This window comes from Glycine max, chromosome 6 (genome assembly GCF_000004515.6).
Source record: "Glycine max cultivar Williams 82 chromosome 6, Glycine_max_v4.0, whole genome shotgun sequence".
In the NCBI taxonomy this organism is placed as follows: domain Eukaryota; kingdom Viridiplantae; phylum Streptophyta; class Magnoliopsida; order Fabales; family Fabaceae; genus Glycine; species Glycine max.
The window spans coordinates 22890728-22905671 of record NC_038242.2 but is presented as its reverse complement, the minus strand read 5'-3'; the positions used below and the strand labels follow the sequence as shown (position 1 = coordinate 22905671).

Below are 14944 nucleotides of genomic sequence, written 5' to 3'. Positions count from 1 at the left end.
TTGGAGAATTCTCAAGAACAGACTTCCTACTAGGGACAATCTAAGGAGGAGGAATGTCGAGCTGCCCTCTTACAATTGTCCCCTTTGTGATCAGGAAGTCGAAACTGTTGGTCATATTATGTATTCTTGCAGGAAAACTTGTCATCTTTGGTGGGAAACTTTGAGATGGGTGAATAGGATGGGTCCTTTCTCTCTTCAACCCAATTGCCATTTTCTGCAATTCTCTCAATGGAGTGGGAAAAGAAACGTAGATAATCGTTGGAAGGCTCTATGGATAGCTCTATCCATGACTATTTGGAAGCATAGAAATGCTTTGGTGTTTAATAACCAGGATTTCTGCTCTGAAAAAGTCATGGATGAAGCTTTATTTCTCACTTGGTCCTGGATCAATTGCATGGAGAAAGGTTTCCATATACATTTTAATCAATGGTCGTCTTGCTTAAAGGAGGAAATGTCTTAGGGGTTTTTGTTGTTTGGGTAACCACCTATTGTGGTTAATTTTTTGTAATTGGGGATGGCAGTTTCTGCCTTGTATAATATGTTTTTTCAGTACATCTAGTACTGACCCCTATTAATACTATCAGATTTTTGCTGTGCAAAAAAAAAAAGGACAGCAGTTACTATTATTAGGAGCAGTTTATTAGGAACAGTTATTTTAATTAGGCAGTTATGGGTATGTGTAGAATAAGAAGGAAAAACAGAATCATATTCTGGTTATCCTGAAGATGTGTGGTTTAGACCTTGGGAGGGAGAGAACCAAGCTCTCGAAATCTTGGCTTGTTTGAGTGAATATTCTGATTCTAATTGTTGTAATTCTGTCTCTGTTTTGGAAAGAATAATTCCTGCAGAGTGTTTCTATAAAATTCAGTCATTATTATCCAATTTCTATCAAAATGTTTCAAGATATAAAAGGGAGAAGGGGCAGGTTTTTAGGTCTTCATAAAAGAGTGATTGTATTCTTTCTGCTTTTTCCCTCTACATATTGCTTTTGCTAGTTAGACTACAAAGCAAAGTAAAAAGGGGATTTACAAACAAACAAATAACGACAAAGCCGTAGCTCACTAGGTGAGGTAAAAAAGGGCTTTACATGAACTAAAAATATATTCACTTCTGGATGGTAGTATTTGAATCGTTTAACATACTTGAATGAGAAAACTTTTTAAAGTTATAACTGAGACTGCAATGAGTCAGTAGTAATCACAGACACAGTCTAAAATTTCCAAATTCATTTGATGGCTAAATCCATACACGTGTTCATTTGATGGGTCATTAATTCTCAATGCTACCTATTACTATGCAATTAATCTTGCCTTCATATATTCTTCTTTGACTTGTAGGTTCCTAAGCCAGATAAGCCGCTTGTAGAGGATTTAAAACTAATTCAGGAGTGGAAATGCAATGTAAGGAAGGCAAAAAAAATTAATCTGGAAAGGCATTCTCTAAGATGTGACACTGAACTTAAGCTTTCTGTAAGATCTTCCCTCTCACAGTAAAATATTTTTTCTGTCATATGTTTGAACTGTTGGGAACAACTGCAAATTCTGATTTTAGTTACATCAATGTCCTATGATTTTATTTGTATCTTACATAATAGGATGTTGATAGGGTTATGACATGAGAGGCAAACACAAGGATTCCACGCAGGATAATTTTAGAGTCCTGTGTAGGGTTGTGCATCTGTTTCTCTGTTCACATGACATACAAATGAAAGGAAAAGCATCCAAATACAAAATTAGACATGATTTCCAAAGTTTATGTTTGTTCAATGTGATCATTAATTGAATAATCTGAACTAAGTTTACCATTATCACATTCAATACTATCCCATGTTTCACTAGTTGAGCAATAATTTAAAGGAAATACATTCTTAAACAGGTGGCACGAAAAATGAAAGATGAGGAAGGCTTTTATTATCCACACAATCTTGACTTCCGTGGCAGAGCATATCCTATGCATCCTCATTTGAATCATTTAGGTTCTGATCTGTGTCGAGGACTACTTGAATTTGCTGAAGGGCGGCCATTGGGAAAGTCTGGACTAAGGTGGCTGAAGATACATCTAGCAAATTTGTATGCTGGTGGTATTGAGAAGCAGTCTTATGATGGGCGCCTAGGATTTATAGAGGATCATATTCATGATATATTTGATTCTGCTGATCACCCTATTAACGGAAATCGTTGGTGGTTAACAGCGGAGGATCCTTTCCAGTGCCTTGCTGCTTGTATTAATCTATCAGAGGCCTTAAGAAGCTCATCACCAAATTCTTTTATCTCACATCTTCCAATTCATCAGGTAAATTCATCATTGGAAGCCTTAAAAGCAATGAAACAAAAGCTGTTATAGCCTTTTCCTATTGGGAGTTCTTTTGATATTAATCAAAAATTGATTCCAAGAGTAGCCCTCAAAACCAAATTAGATCTTCAATAAAGTTTTACTATCTAAAAGGTAAAATGCAATTAAAGAGAAAGCAAAAAGGAAAAAAATGAAAGATGAAATGTGGTACCAAAACCTTAAAAGTGAATTCATTGTTGGCTTTTTTCATGTTGCAAAACTCTAATATGGGATCACTTTTCAATTTAAACTTTTTTCTGTATGTTTTCAAAAGTATTTGTTAGTAATGCTACTCTGATGGAATTTTAGGATGGTTCCTGCAATGGCTTACAACACTATGCAGCTCTGGGAAGAGATGATGTAGGTTTACATATCTCATTTCTTTCATTTTGCAATCACTCTTAATATAATTTTCTTTTTAACTTCGTATACTTGTGGACTTGTGATGATTTTATTGTTATATAATGTTTTTTGTATAGCTTTCTTCATTATTTATCCTTGAGTAACTTTGATATGAAATGTGCTAGTATTGTTACCAATAAAAATCATTTATGAAAATAGACCTTAACCTAGTACTGGAAGATTCTAGGCAAGTTCCTTGAAATAATAGTCTTTACTCTCTATGATCAAGTGGTCAAGATTTCTATCCATAATTCCTTTAAGCCTCATAAATTGAATTTCATATTAATGTACAGTGTGTCTATCAGTCTATAAATTGTTCACACTTTAAACCTAACAGTTCATGCATGGTGTGTTATAAATGTAAAATCATTAATGGGCCTTTACCTAACAAATTATGCTTTTATGAAAGTGGGTCCTTGACAAGTTTTGTTAGTGTATTGAAATAAAATAACCACTTTCTAGTACTCCTGTGAGTCATAGTATCAATACAGCATGTGGAATCATAGAAATAGAATTGTATTCTCAAATGAGGATTTTAATGGACAAATTGATGGAGGATGCAATTTTCTTATGCTGGATGTGGTTTAGATATTTAGATAAGGATTTTGAGCTGTCGTTCCATTTTTGGTTCAGTAATATTAAATCTGGATTCTTGTATAGGTGAGGGATTAGACCATAGATACTTTTTGTAATGAGTATTCCAGTGTGCTCAGAGATGGGGGTTATGATATTCTAATATCTCAAGCATATTTTGATACCATAATCTTACATTGACAACATGTACACTGGGATGTTCAGATTTTAGTACTTCTTGTACTGATTACATATATATATATATATATATATATAATACATGCATATTTTTGCCGATAAAAAAAATAATAATAATATCAATACAGGCTTATTCAATTCATAGAAAAATAGTCTTCCTTTTTGTTTTATATTATTTTGGCAGCTTTTTGATGCTTCATTACCTTCATATGATGGTATATTCATGGCCTGTAATTTTACAATTAAGTGATAGCAATCTTATGATTTATAATTTGCTAATTGCTTTCCCTTTCTTTCAGTCATTGGTTTTAAATTTATTTGCATCAACATGCTTCTAGTTAAATGTAGTGATTAGTTTCCTTTCTTCTATGTTGGATCTTGATGTAATCCTAATTTGGGGAACCAATTTTTAGTATGGGGACCTATTTGAAACTCTTAAATGGTGAAAATAAAAAGGAAAAAAAGCGGAATTAGAAAAGGAGATGGAAAGAACAACGAGAATGATTCGCCACGAAGAAATAGAATTCTTTGTTAAGAACCTAAGGTTTCACATAAGAACCCAGAGAGACACCGCTTATCTGTGCCTAATCTGAAATTTCATCAAAAACTATCAACAAAGTGTTTAAGGAGTCTATTTATAACTCCTATTAATAACCCTAAATTAGGCCTAAGGCCCAATAACTAATCTAATAAGTAAAAGACTTAAAAATAATAAAAAGATAGTAGCCCATTACAAGTCCAAAAATAGACCCAAAATACAATTAAAAACAAAAATAAATCTTATTTTAAAAGTTGGCTAAAATTTATGAGATTCCTTCTTCTCTTTCCTCCATGAGAGAATTTAATCTCTCGACAAGTTGTTATTAAAATCTCTTACTCCTTACTCAAGTGACTCCGTCCATGTTGAGTCCACCCAAGCCAAACTCTTCCTCCTTGGATAGTCCTCTATCAGATTAGATCTATTTAAAATTGGTCATTCTTTTTAGTGATGTTCTATTTTCCTAACCACCTGAGTCATTGATCAGTATCGCCTGAAACAACTCATGATTGCAATGATTGATAATTACATTTGTATGGCAAATAAGGTGTTTGTTATTTAATCACACTCTAAAATGGCTAAAGTGATCTTTGTCAGCGCAGAGTTCATTAATCTGTCCCGCACACATATATGGTCCCTTCTTTACTTTTGATCCACTGCCTTCCATTACTAGGGTGGTTAAAGTGATAAATTATTCTGTATTATTTGCCTTTTCTGATTAGTGACATTTACTATTCTCACTTTACTGGAATAAATGTACTTTCTCAGCTGGAGGCTGCTGCAGTTAACTTGGTTGCTAAAGAGAAACCTGCTGATGTTTACACAGAGATTGCTGTTAGGTATATTAAATTCATTTCAGCTGTGTTTCGCTTTTGATGCTGTTACTATATTGACATCCAAGCCTTTCTTGTTATTACTGTGCTCCCTCACTGGATAGAAATGTTTACATGTTTGGTGTTTTTCATTGGGGTAGTTGCATTTTTGTTAAATCTTACTTCATGACCTATACTGTTCTTGTGTAAACTATCCAAACTCAGAAGATCTTTTGTGATTCATCATATTCTTGTCATAATTACTTTGGACTATTAATATTATAGACACTGAAATTGTAATATGGGCAGGGTTTATGATATAATGAGACAAGACAGCAACAAAGACCCGGATACCTTTCCAAATGCTTTGTTAGCAAAGGTGTTGATTGATCAGGTCGGTCTTGATTTCAAGTTTCAAAGTTGTGCTAATTGCTAAATGATAAAATTTATACTCCAGCAATTGGCTATGGTCTCTTTTTTCTATCTGTTCTACTCTAAACTTTTGAAAGTATTCAGATTGATAGGAAACTGGTCAAACAGACAGTAATGACTTCTGTTTATGGTGTTACTTATATTGGGGCACGGGAGCAAATTAAGAGAAGATTAGGGGAGAAAGGTTTCGTCACTGATGATAGACTTTTATATGCTGCATCTTGCTATGCAGCTAAGGTGAGTATCAGCTACATTATATTCTAGGATTTTAGCTGTTAGAGATTGCAATGAGCTGCCTTAATGTGCAATTATTATCATTGCATTGTGAGATCACTTCCTCCTTGAATGGTTAATACTTAGATAGAACAGCAAAGTTTTCTTTCTACTAAGATCTCTGCATTGATGCAAAAACAAAGAAAGAAAAATCTTTATTGACATGCTTATACATTCTATCAGGTTTCTTAATGCATTCAAATTCTCTTATCATTCTGGTTCATATCAGGTAGTTTGATCAACATTTTCAAACTTAATTTCTATAGGTGACATTGGCTGCCCTTGGAGAAGTTTTTGAAGCTGCACGTGGCATTATGGGTTGGCTTGGAGATTGTGCAAAGGTTAGCTCTCTTATCACACAGTATGTTGGATTCCAAATGATGCCATGGGTCCTATTAGTTACTTTTGGTACTTTGCTTATGGGTTTATGCATATATGTGTGGTTTCATATTTCTTTGCTTTGTCTCTCTTCCTGAAAAGGGTGGTTCTGAAACATTTCTACAGGTGATTGCTTGTGAAAACCAGGCTGTTTGCTGGACCACTCCTCTTGGTCTTCCTGTTGTACAACCATACTGTAAAACTGAACGTTATCAGGTGAGCCTTCTATATATTGATATTTTCTTTTCTTTTTGGTTTTTGTTGAAAGGAAGAGAAAATATGAGACAACTGAATCCAGGAGTGTATTACACAGCAGAGCATATTATTATATTCTATGAATAATAAATAAAGGAAAAATTGCAGATCTCCTAATTGCCTTATTACTGTAATTACATAGAACCTCAAATAGTCCCATGACAAAAAGACCATGATATAGTATATCATATGCACTCCCTCTCAAGTTGGAGCATATGAATCATATGCACTGAGCTTGTTACATATAAATATACAAGGCAGTTAGTGACAGCCAAAAAATAAAGGTGACATGACCAGAAGTGGCGGTGTGTGGTCGCCAGCGGGAGAGGACATCAACCGACAGTGGCAAAGCAGAGCTGGAAGTGACTGGAAAAAGGGGAAATTGCTGAGTAGTGGCATGAGCTGAAAACCGGAAAGGAGACAGTTACTGGCAGAATTTTTTTTTAGCTCCAATAGGGTCCACCGGAAGGCACAAATAGTTGTCTCTTGTCAAGCTCTGGATAACATGTTGAAAGTAAGAGTTTGGCCATCTTGAGCTGGTGCCATTCTAAGGTAGTGTTTGGCTCTGCTTAATTTTAGCTTTTTTTTCTCCTTAAAAGGAGAAGCTGGGCCAAACAGTATTTATATTAAAGTTCTTAAAGTTATAAGGAGCTTATTTTATAGTATAAATCTTAAATAAAAGGAGCTTCTACAAAAGCTCCTTTGGAGTTGCTTCTCCTCTGCTTATGCAGAGCATTTTTTCTAGCAAATTCTTATTTGATTACCGCCATGTACATTTGTCCAAGTTTACACGACTAAAAGCTGATCTTTTATTGGCATACTCCTACATGTGCGTTTGTACAATTGCCCAAGTATTTTTGGCTTTTATAGCCTGTAGGTGATGATGTATTATATATATAGTTTGTTAATTAATATTTTTTTTGATTCATTGGATTTTTTATTCATATTTGTTAAATAATATTTTGTTAATTAATGTGTGGTATTTCATTTTATGTATTAGTTGTACAATAACTATCTAAAAAGTAATACGAACGATTTATGTTTAAAATCAACTTGTTTTTTATCTCCTTAAAAATATTATTGAACAATAATATATAATGATTTATATATTTTATCATTTGTAATCAATATTTAAAATACTTTAATTAATATTATATATATAATTATTTCTAAATCACCATTAAAACAAATTTATTAATTAAATAAATTTTTGACATTTTTAAAAATTAAAAAGTTTTAAATATTTGTACTTTAATATTTTTTTCATCATTATTAGAATAGTTATATTTAAATTAAATTAATTTTACAAAATATTTTATTTTATAAATATTATTTTTTCATTGGATGAGATAAGTAGCTTTAAATAAAACTAAAGAGTTGGAATATCTATAAACTGGATTATTGAGCGTAATATGTACTTTTTAGTGTGTTTATTTTTGTAAGTTTTGGTTTGAGAGGATGTCTTAGAATATTAGAATTTCTGTTGTGTTAGTAGCCTTATTATTTAAGTGGTATTACAGTATTACTGAGTTTAGCTTGTGCTAGTTGGTCCAGAATATTAGTATAAATAGGAGTGTAGGGTAGTGTTTTGTATTACATCTTATTTATGTATATTTCTCTCTTCTCCATCTTTCCCTAAGGCGATAATTTCAACAATTACAATAGTAACTCAACAATGGGATGGCAAATAAAAAGTCCTACAGACTAGACAGTACAGTGTATCAGAATGTGGACTTTTTGAGCCTAACTCAATTCTAAAAGCTAACTCTATACTCTATCTTGACCTTATCTCTAGCCGATGTGAGATTTGGATTTTTTCCAATACACCCCCTCACGCCCACCACTTTTGGACTTGGTGCGCGGATAATATAGTGAGTGACCCATTAATGGATCTAGGATAGGCTCTGACTATCTTAGAGAAACTAGAATGTATTATTGAATGAGAAAAGTTAGTTACAACAGTTAGAGTGCATCTATATATAGAGCACATGAGTCAGTAACTGACTAATCAGTGGGCTAGCAATCAGTGCTGGGCCCAGTCCAGAAAACAGAAAAGAAAAGCCTACTAAGCAAAAATGCTTGTTTACATTTACACTCTAATACAGTGGGCCAGGCCTAGATCAACAGTCTGCCTACACAGTATGTAATAATATATTAGTGATAGTGGACATTGCGTTCTGTTGCATTTGGAATTAATATTTAGTAGCATATTGACAACCTGATATTTCCTCATAAATGTCTTGACCAGTAAGCTGTAGTTTTTGGTTGAGAAATGCATCTCTAATCCAGTTTTCAGTAAACTAGAGTTGACTGTGTATGACATTGATAATATAAATTATAGAAAATAGAAATCCATGGCCAGGTGCCGATAACTATACATTTTAATAAAATTATATGGATTTAAACTTTTTGGCTGATCTCCATACATTTTAATAATGAATCTAACCATGGACTGCAGATAAGAACATCTCTTCAGCTTTTGGCTTTGCAGAGGGAGGGAAGTGCAGTAAGTATACATAATCTTTTCATATTCCACTTTTCTTTTCTTTCTGAACTATTTTCGTTATTAAGACTGTGTATTCCAGGTATCTGTCAAGAAGCAGAGAAGTGCATTTCCTCCTAACTTTGTACATTCATTGGATAGTTCACACATGATGATGACTGCTCTAGCCTGCAATGATGCTGGATTATGTTTTGCAGGTTTGAAGACAACATTTTACCAATGAAATAATAAACATATGTGAAGTTTCCCTATAGAATAATAAATTCATAAATATTAGTTTGTTATACTTTTTAAATGTATAGAAATTGTCTATTTGCCTTTGGTGTTTGTTTAATTGCATTTGGAAGTAGGGATGGAGTTGGAATTAGTTACTTTTACAATTGTAATTGTAAATAAAATGCAGTTTGCTGTAGGCTTGCATTTAGAGGAGTTTCTTTATAAAATCCATTCTTCTAGTTAAGTTCATCAACAGGGAAACTAATAGAATTGCTATATGTGAAATTAGTGATTAATTTCTGAAAATTGCATGCAGAAACTTGCTTGCTCTCTCTTTTGTGAGACAGAAAATTCAATCTTTAGTTCACTTAGTATGAGTAGGATTGGTCGTATATCATAGTTTCTATAGTTGAAATGTCATTCTTTCATTATTGTGTCTTGATCCTTTTTCTGTTTTCTTCATCTCAAACCTCTCAGTTTGTCTTATTAAATACGTGTTCAATACTGAAGATCTCAAAATCGTGCTTTGACGGATGAGAAAATTTAGGTTAATCCATTTTTATGAACATAAATTCAGTTTTAGCTTTCATGTTCTGTAAATATATTTAGATTTATTTTCACTTTTTATGCTTAACTTCGAGAAATTTGGTGTGGGGAAATGTCTATGGGAGAAATATGCCTTCTTTTTCTTTTCTTATATGTTTCTTCCTGCTTAATTTTTGAGAAATGATTGTTTGCAGGGGTTCATGATTCGTTTTGGACACACCCATGCGATGTTGAGAAAATGAATCAGATTCTAAGAGAAAAATTTGTGGAGCTTTATAACATGCCTATACTTGAAAATGTAAGTTCTTGCTGTGGCCTGAGAAATGTATACTTATATTCTAGGAACATGGAGAAAAATTAATATTTTCCGTCTCACTGTCAAATATATGCAAGTTCATATTGACCTTTATTGTGGGTGAAGTTACAGAATTTCTTAATCTAAAAATATTTTGTAAAATGAGTGCAAAAATGCAAAAGAAAACAATTTTCTTTGAAATTTATCCATTTTGCAATTCATATTGAGGTTATTAATTTTTCTGGAACTTGCAAATAGACATCGGAAGACTTGCACACGTTCATTAATATGAGGACACCAGAACTAGAACTCTGGAATCTGGAAGCTTAAGTATTATTGGGTTTCTATTGCCTCAAAATTTAAATTAAATTTATTTTATTGTGGAATTGAGGTAAAGTCTTCATGCAATGGTAAGGTTGCTGCTGCCAAGGGACTTGACCTGAAGGTCATGAATTTTAAATCTTAGAAAAGGTCTTTGCTTTTGTGGGGGCAAGCCTACCAGCATCTACCCTCCCCAAACCCCACTTGGTGGGAGTCTTGTGCACTTTTTATATTATTGTTGAATTGATTTAATATTTATTTATTCACGTAGTTTTATAAATTACTTTCCCTGTGAACTAGGAAATCTTAAAGCTCAGCTGATCCTACTACGTACTATTGCAGATGTTAGTTGAGATAATCCTATGTTTCTTAAAAAAATATTTATCCATTGACCAATATTAAACTGACATAACATCTAAGTTGAAATTAAACTTATGCTTAATGATATCGTCCGTGTAATCCAAAATGTACCATTTTAGAGCTCCAGAGTGGATAAAACAAAAGCCATAGGCTGTGTTTTCTTTAACCTTCTCATGATGAAACTTTGATTTGTTGTGATTTGTTGACAGTTGCTTGAGGGCTTCCAGACTACATATCCAGGGTTGGCTTTCCCTCCATTGCCAAAGAGAGGTGATTTTGACTTACAGAAGGTTCTTGATTCTCCATACTTCTTCAACTGAGCAATTCTCCACATTCAACAACTATAAGTTGCACTGAAAGTATTCTTTACTTTCAATGCAAAATATGGATGAACTTATGGGGTGCAATTCATCCTGTTTGGAGATGGGATTGGTGATCCAACATTGCTTATGGAGAAGGCCAAGAAGGAAAGAAAGTAGGTTCTGATAATATTTGAAAAGGTATCTTGTTCTTGAATCCTAAGAAGTCAGGACTTTACTGATGTGAAGATCTATTCAACATAAGGCAGCATCAGGGAGAAGCTTTAATGACCCCCCAAATTTATAATCAACATTCAGGGAAGGAAATTCATCATGAAATTTTAATGTTGGTGATATCCAACACCTGAATTGAGTTGCTGCTGCGCAATAGACGTGTGTACTGCCAACTGCTTGCAGCAGAATCTTCTGTACAGTGCGGAACCTAGGGCTAACTTTGACTATGCATTTTTTACTTGTAAAATATATGATAAATGTATTATATATAGCATATAAAGTTATCAGCGGAAATGCAATTATAAAGTCGTATATTGAGAAGAAATACAGAAGTATAGTGTAGTTCGTCCTTGTTATCTCAGCTTTAAATTGGACAGTATCCTGTTACTTTAATGCTATGAATTTTAATTATTTTTAAAAGCAAAATTTTATTGTATTTCCTTTAATACTATGAATGAAAATGCCGTCAATTATTATGTATTTAGGCCACAAGTATCTGTTTTATGGTTTGCATACCGCTGTCTGCACTCATGTAATGTGTAACATTTCTATTTTCCATGTGTGTGGTAGATAATGTTATTGTTTTGTTGTGTGATTGAGTAGTGTTTTTAGGTAGAAAATGAGATGTGATCATATGATACCTAAACATGGTTAAGATCTTAAGTTTTTAACCTAAAGTCTAGAAAGAATAAGAATAATTCAGAGAAAATCTTTGGTCAAATAATGGTCAACTCATTAATGGCCTAGATGTTAATAATTAGATTTTGGTTTAGAAATAGAATTAGAAGCTTGAAAGAAGAATATTAGTAATTAATGTAAATAAATTAAAAATTAAGTGGCGATAATGAAGGTTGATTAATGGTTATCTAGATTTCATAAAGTTAGAAAAGGGTTAATTAAATTATAAGAGTTTAAAGTGGAGAACATTTTTGTAAATAACTATACAACTAGTTTAAAAATAGAATTTTAGTTTAATTAGTTGGTGACTAATTAAAGTGTTTGGTTATATGATGTAGAATAATTAAAATAAGTTAGAGTTGTAACACAGTGAAAAATTACAACTCAGACTGACAGAGAAATTGTGTTGTGTCATTTGTGTATGTATGAATTTAATTTCAATACTTGTATGTTTTTAATTATAGAATTTGCGTGCTATATATGTCTATACTTAGTGTAAATAATTTGTTTAGTCTACCTTGACAAGGATATGGAAACTACTTAACAAAAATTTCATCTGTAACAAAATTACGTTGTACACTGAGTGACAGTGTAATTTAGCTCTGTGTGAGAATGATCTTTGTGAGAGGTTCACTCTAGTTACTCGTAATACTAGGGAGATTAACACAGTGATCAAGACGTTTAGGATAGAATTTAATGGTTTTGGTGAAAAACAAGAATACCAATTTTTGGCAAAACTCTTCTACTTTAACCATTTTTAGTAGAAAATTCAAAAGGAAACCATTGTGGGCTTGATGTAGATAATTTCCAAGTCATTCATGAGTCAAAATTGAGTGACTAAGATAAGCCAACACCTTAATCCATTGGACCAAAGCCTTAAGCACACTTACAAGCTTCATTAAAAACCTAAAGCCTTGCCATTTCCTCTCATTTTCATATCAGCTTCTAAGGGAGTTTAGAGCAGCAAAACTTCTTGCTCTCGAGGGTTGGTCTAGAAACCTTGAATCCTAGAAGTGTTCGTAATCAAGTTCACCCTTCACTTTAGCCTTGTTCATTCATCTTCATCACTTGAAACTTCTCTCATGTTCTCGAGTTTTGTTGAAGGTTATTTTGACTCAAGAGAACTTTATTCTTGGTACCCTTCTCTTTCACGTGGAGACTACAAGAGGTAAAGGGAGGGGGGGGGGGGGGGGGGGTCTTTCCACTTGTTGAACCCTAACCTTGTTGTCTTTGGAAGCTAGGCTTCATTGCATGTTGTGTTGATGTTTAAATTTTTTATCTATTACCATGACTGGAACTGGATGATATATTTCTTTTTTGGAAGTTTTAAGCTTAAAAATGAGTTCTTTGAGTCTTAAAACATAGGGTTATCCTTAAATTTCACTTAAATAAGAGTTTTCTAGCAAAAGTTATGAACAAAATCAATTTAAGGATATTTTGTAGGATTAAATTTGTCACAAAATTGAACTGATTGTCATAGTTGTATGAACTGTTATTCTTAAAGTTTTGACCTAAAAAATGAGTTTTTTAGGTGTGAAAATATAGGGTAGCATATAAGATTTATGAAAAACTAATTTCTAAAAACACTTCAAAATTTGAAGACAAGTTTAAGAGTGGAACTTTGTAAAACAGGGCAACAACTTGATACTAGACATTAGATTACTTAATTAGGTAATTCTAAGACTAGAAATGGATTTAGAATGAAGAAAACCCTAGGGAAAGTGTCAAGAAGTCCTGAGAACTGCTCTCTACGATCCACTGTGAACTTGAATATATTGTTTGCTAGTGTGATTGCTAAGATATGAATGAATGATGAAATTTTATTATTTGTTATGCATGCCTAAGATTAAAAAAGTGTGAACTCTGACACTTGTATCTATGGTGTGTGATTTATAGTTCTACAATATATTGATATTCACATGTATGCATTTTGGTCTAAGTTCGGGGGTGTCCGACCCTCGAAAAATTGTTGGTTATAAATTTTGAGATGTTGTAAATATAGTCATTATGTCGTCGAATTTTTGGTAGATTTGGGTGGAAAGTGATTTCTATCACTTGAGGGTCCTAGAATGATTCCCTGAGAGTAGTATATAGGCTTGATCCTTGTCTCTCTTTATGTGTGTATGAATGTTTGTTTTGTGTGTTGTACACGACATGAAGGCTAAACACGCAATATGGCAAAAAGAAGCAAGAAGATTGAAGGAAGAGTATGGAATCATTAGTTTTATCCCATTTATGAGATGACATGTTTTGTTATTAGGATTCATCTGTGAGATGGTCTGGTTATGGTTAGATTCCATTTATAAGATGGTGAGGTATATGATTATGGTCCATCTGTGAGATGGTGAGGTATGTTGTTATGTTCTATCTATAAGATAGTAAGGTGTATGATTATGTTCCATATGTGAGAAATGAAGTTTATGTTGAGAAATAGATGATTTATAGGGTACACTAAGATATATTGGGTGAAGAGGTTCAAAGTACCTTGGAGAATTAGCGAGTGGTGAATACCTGACATTTGGTGCACTCATTTGGCGTGGGAAACTCACAAGCCTCACTTTGCTACTCCTGATCGGCTTCGAGACTATACTTTTTGGAGTTATGAGCTTGGAGATTAGTATATGTTGTACCCTATGTGGCGATCACTCCTAATTGTCATCAATGTGGTTGTGTAAGACCACAAATACCTTGGAGGCTTGGTGGCATTGTTGGCTCCTATTATGTGTTGAGTGTGATAGTCAGTTGTGTCCAGTGTGATTATCAATGATGTCAAGTGTAGTATTTAACTATGTCAAGAATGACAGTCAGTGGTGTTAAGTACTATAGTCATTTATGTCAAGTGTGATAGTTATGTGCTCTTATTGGGGTATGGACCTTATCAAGACTGGGGTATGGACTTGTTTGTTGTTTGTGTTGTGTGCTCTTATTCTTGTGAAAACAAGTATACAAGATGAATGATTGTTTGTGTAACTTACTTAGTATTCCAAGTAAGGATTTTCCCGAATTGATTGTTTATGTTGTGTGTAATGATTGTTTAGACACCTCAAATGGTGAGTAGTTTAAGGCTATGTATGGATTAGTTCGAGACGACATTGTTGAGAGAAATGTCAAGACCTTGAGATTCGTTAGGGCACAATTTAGTTACAAATAGCATAGTTAAATAGTTAGATATTGCCAAGCTAAGAGATAAAGTTGTTTCCTTAGACTATACTTTATCCTGAGTATTTCTCATGATCCTGCTATCTATAAAGGGGTATATGACAGGTGATAGGGTTATTCTTTACTAATCCAAATTTTCTT

The 14944-nt window shown here is 33.3% G+C and overlaps 1 protein-coding gene across 1 annotated transcript in view; it reads left to right on the top strand.

Annotated features, from left to right (window-relative positions):
* The window catches only part of LOC100783185 (DNA-directed RNA polymerase 3B, chloroplastic), a 29605-nt gene extending 18219 nt beyond the window's left edge, over nt 1–11386 (top strand). The window contains exons 8-19 of the mRNA XM_003525848.5: nt 1338–1469; nt 1876–2292; nt 2641–2691; nt 4811–4881; nt 5164–5248; nt 5371–5523; nt 5826–5900; nt 6064–6153; nt 8651–8698; nt 8778–8892; nt 9652–9755; nt 10643–11386. Of these exons, the coding sequence (XP_003525896.1) occupies nt 1338–1469; nt 1876–2292; nt 2641–2691; nt 4811–4881; nt 5164–5248; nt 5371–5523; nt 5826–5900; nt 6064–6153; nt 8651–8698; nt 8778–8892; nt 9652–9755; nt 10643–10753 (1452 nt within the window). The 3' untranslated portion in view covers nt 10754–11386. The remainder of the gene's footprint in view (nt 1–1337; nt 1470–1875; nt 2293–2640; nt 2692–4810; nt 4882–5163; nt 5249–5370; nt 5524–5825; nt 5901–6063; nt 6154–8650; nt 8699–8777; nt 8893–9651; nt 9756–10642) is intronic.
* The last annotated feature ends 3558 nt before the right edge of the window (nt 11387–14944 follow it).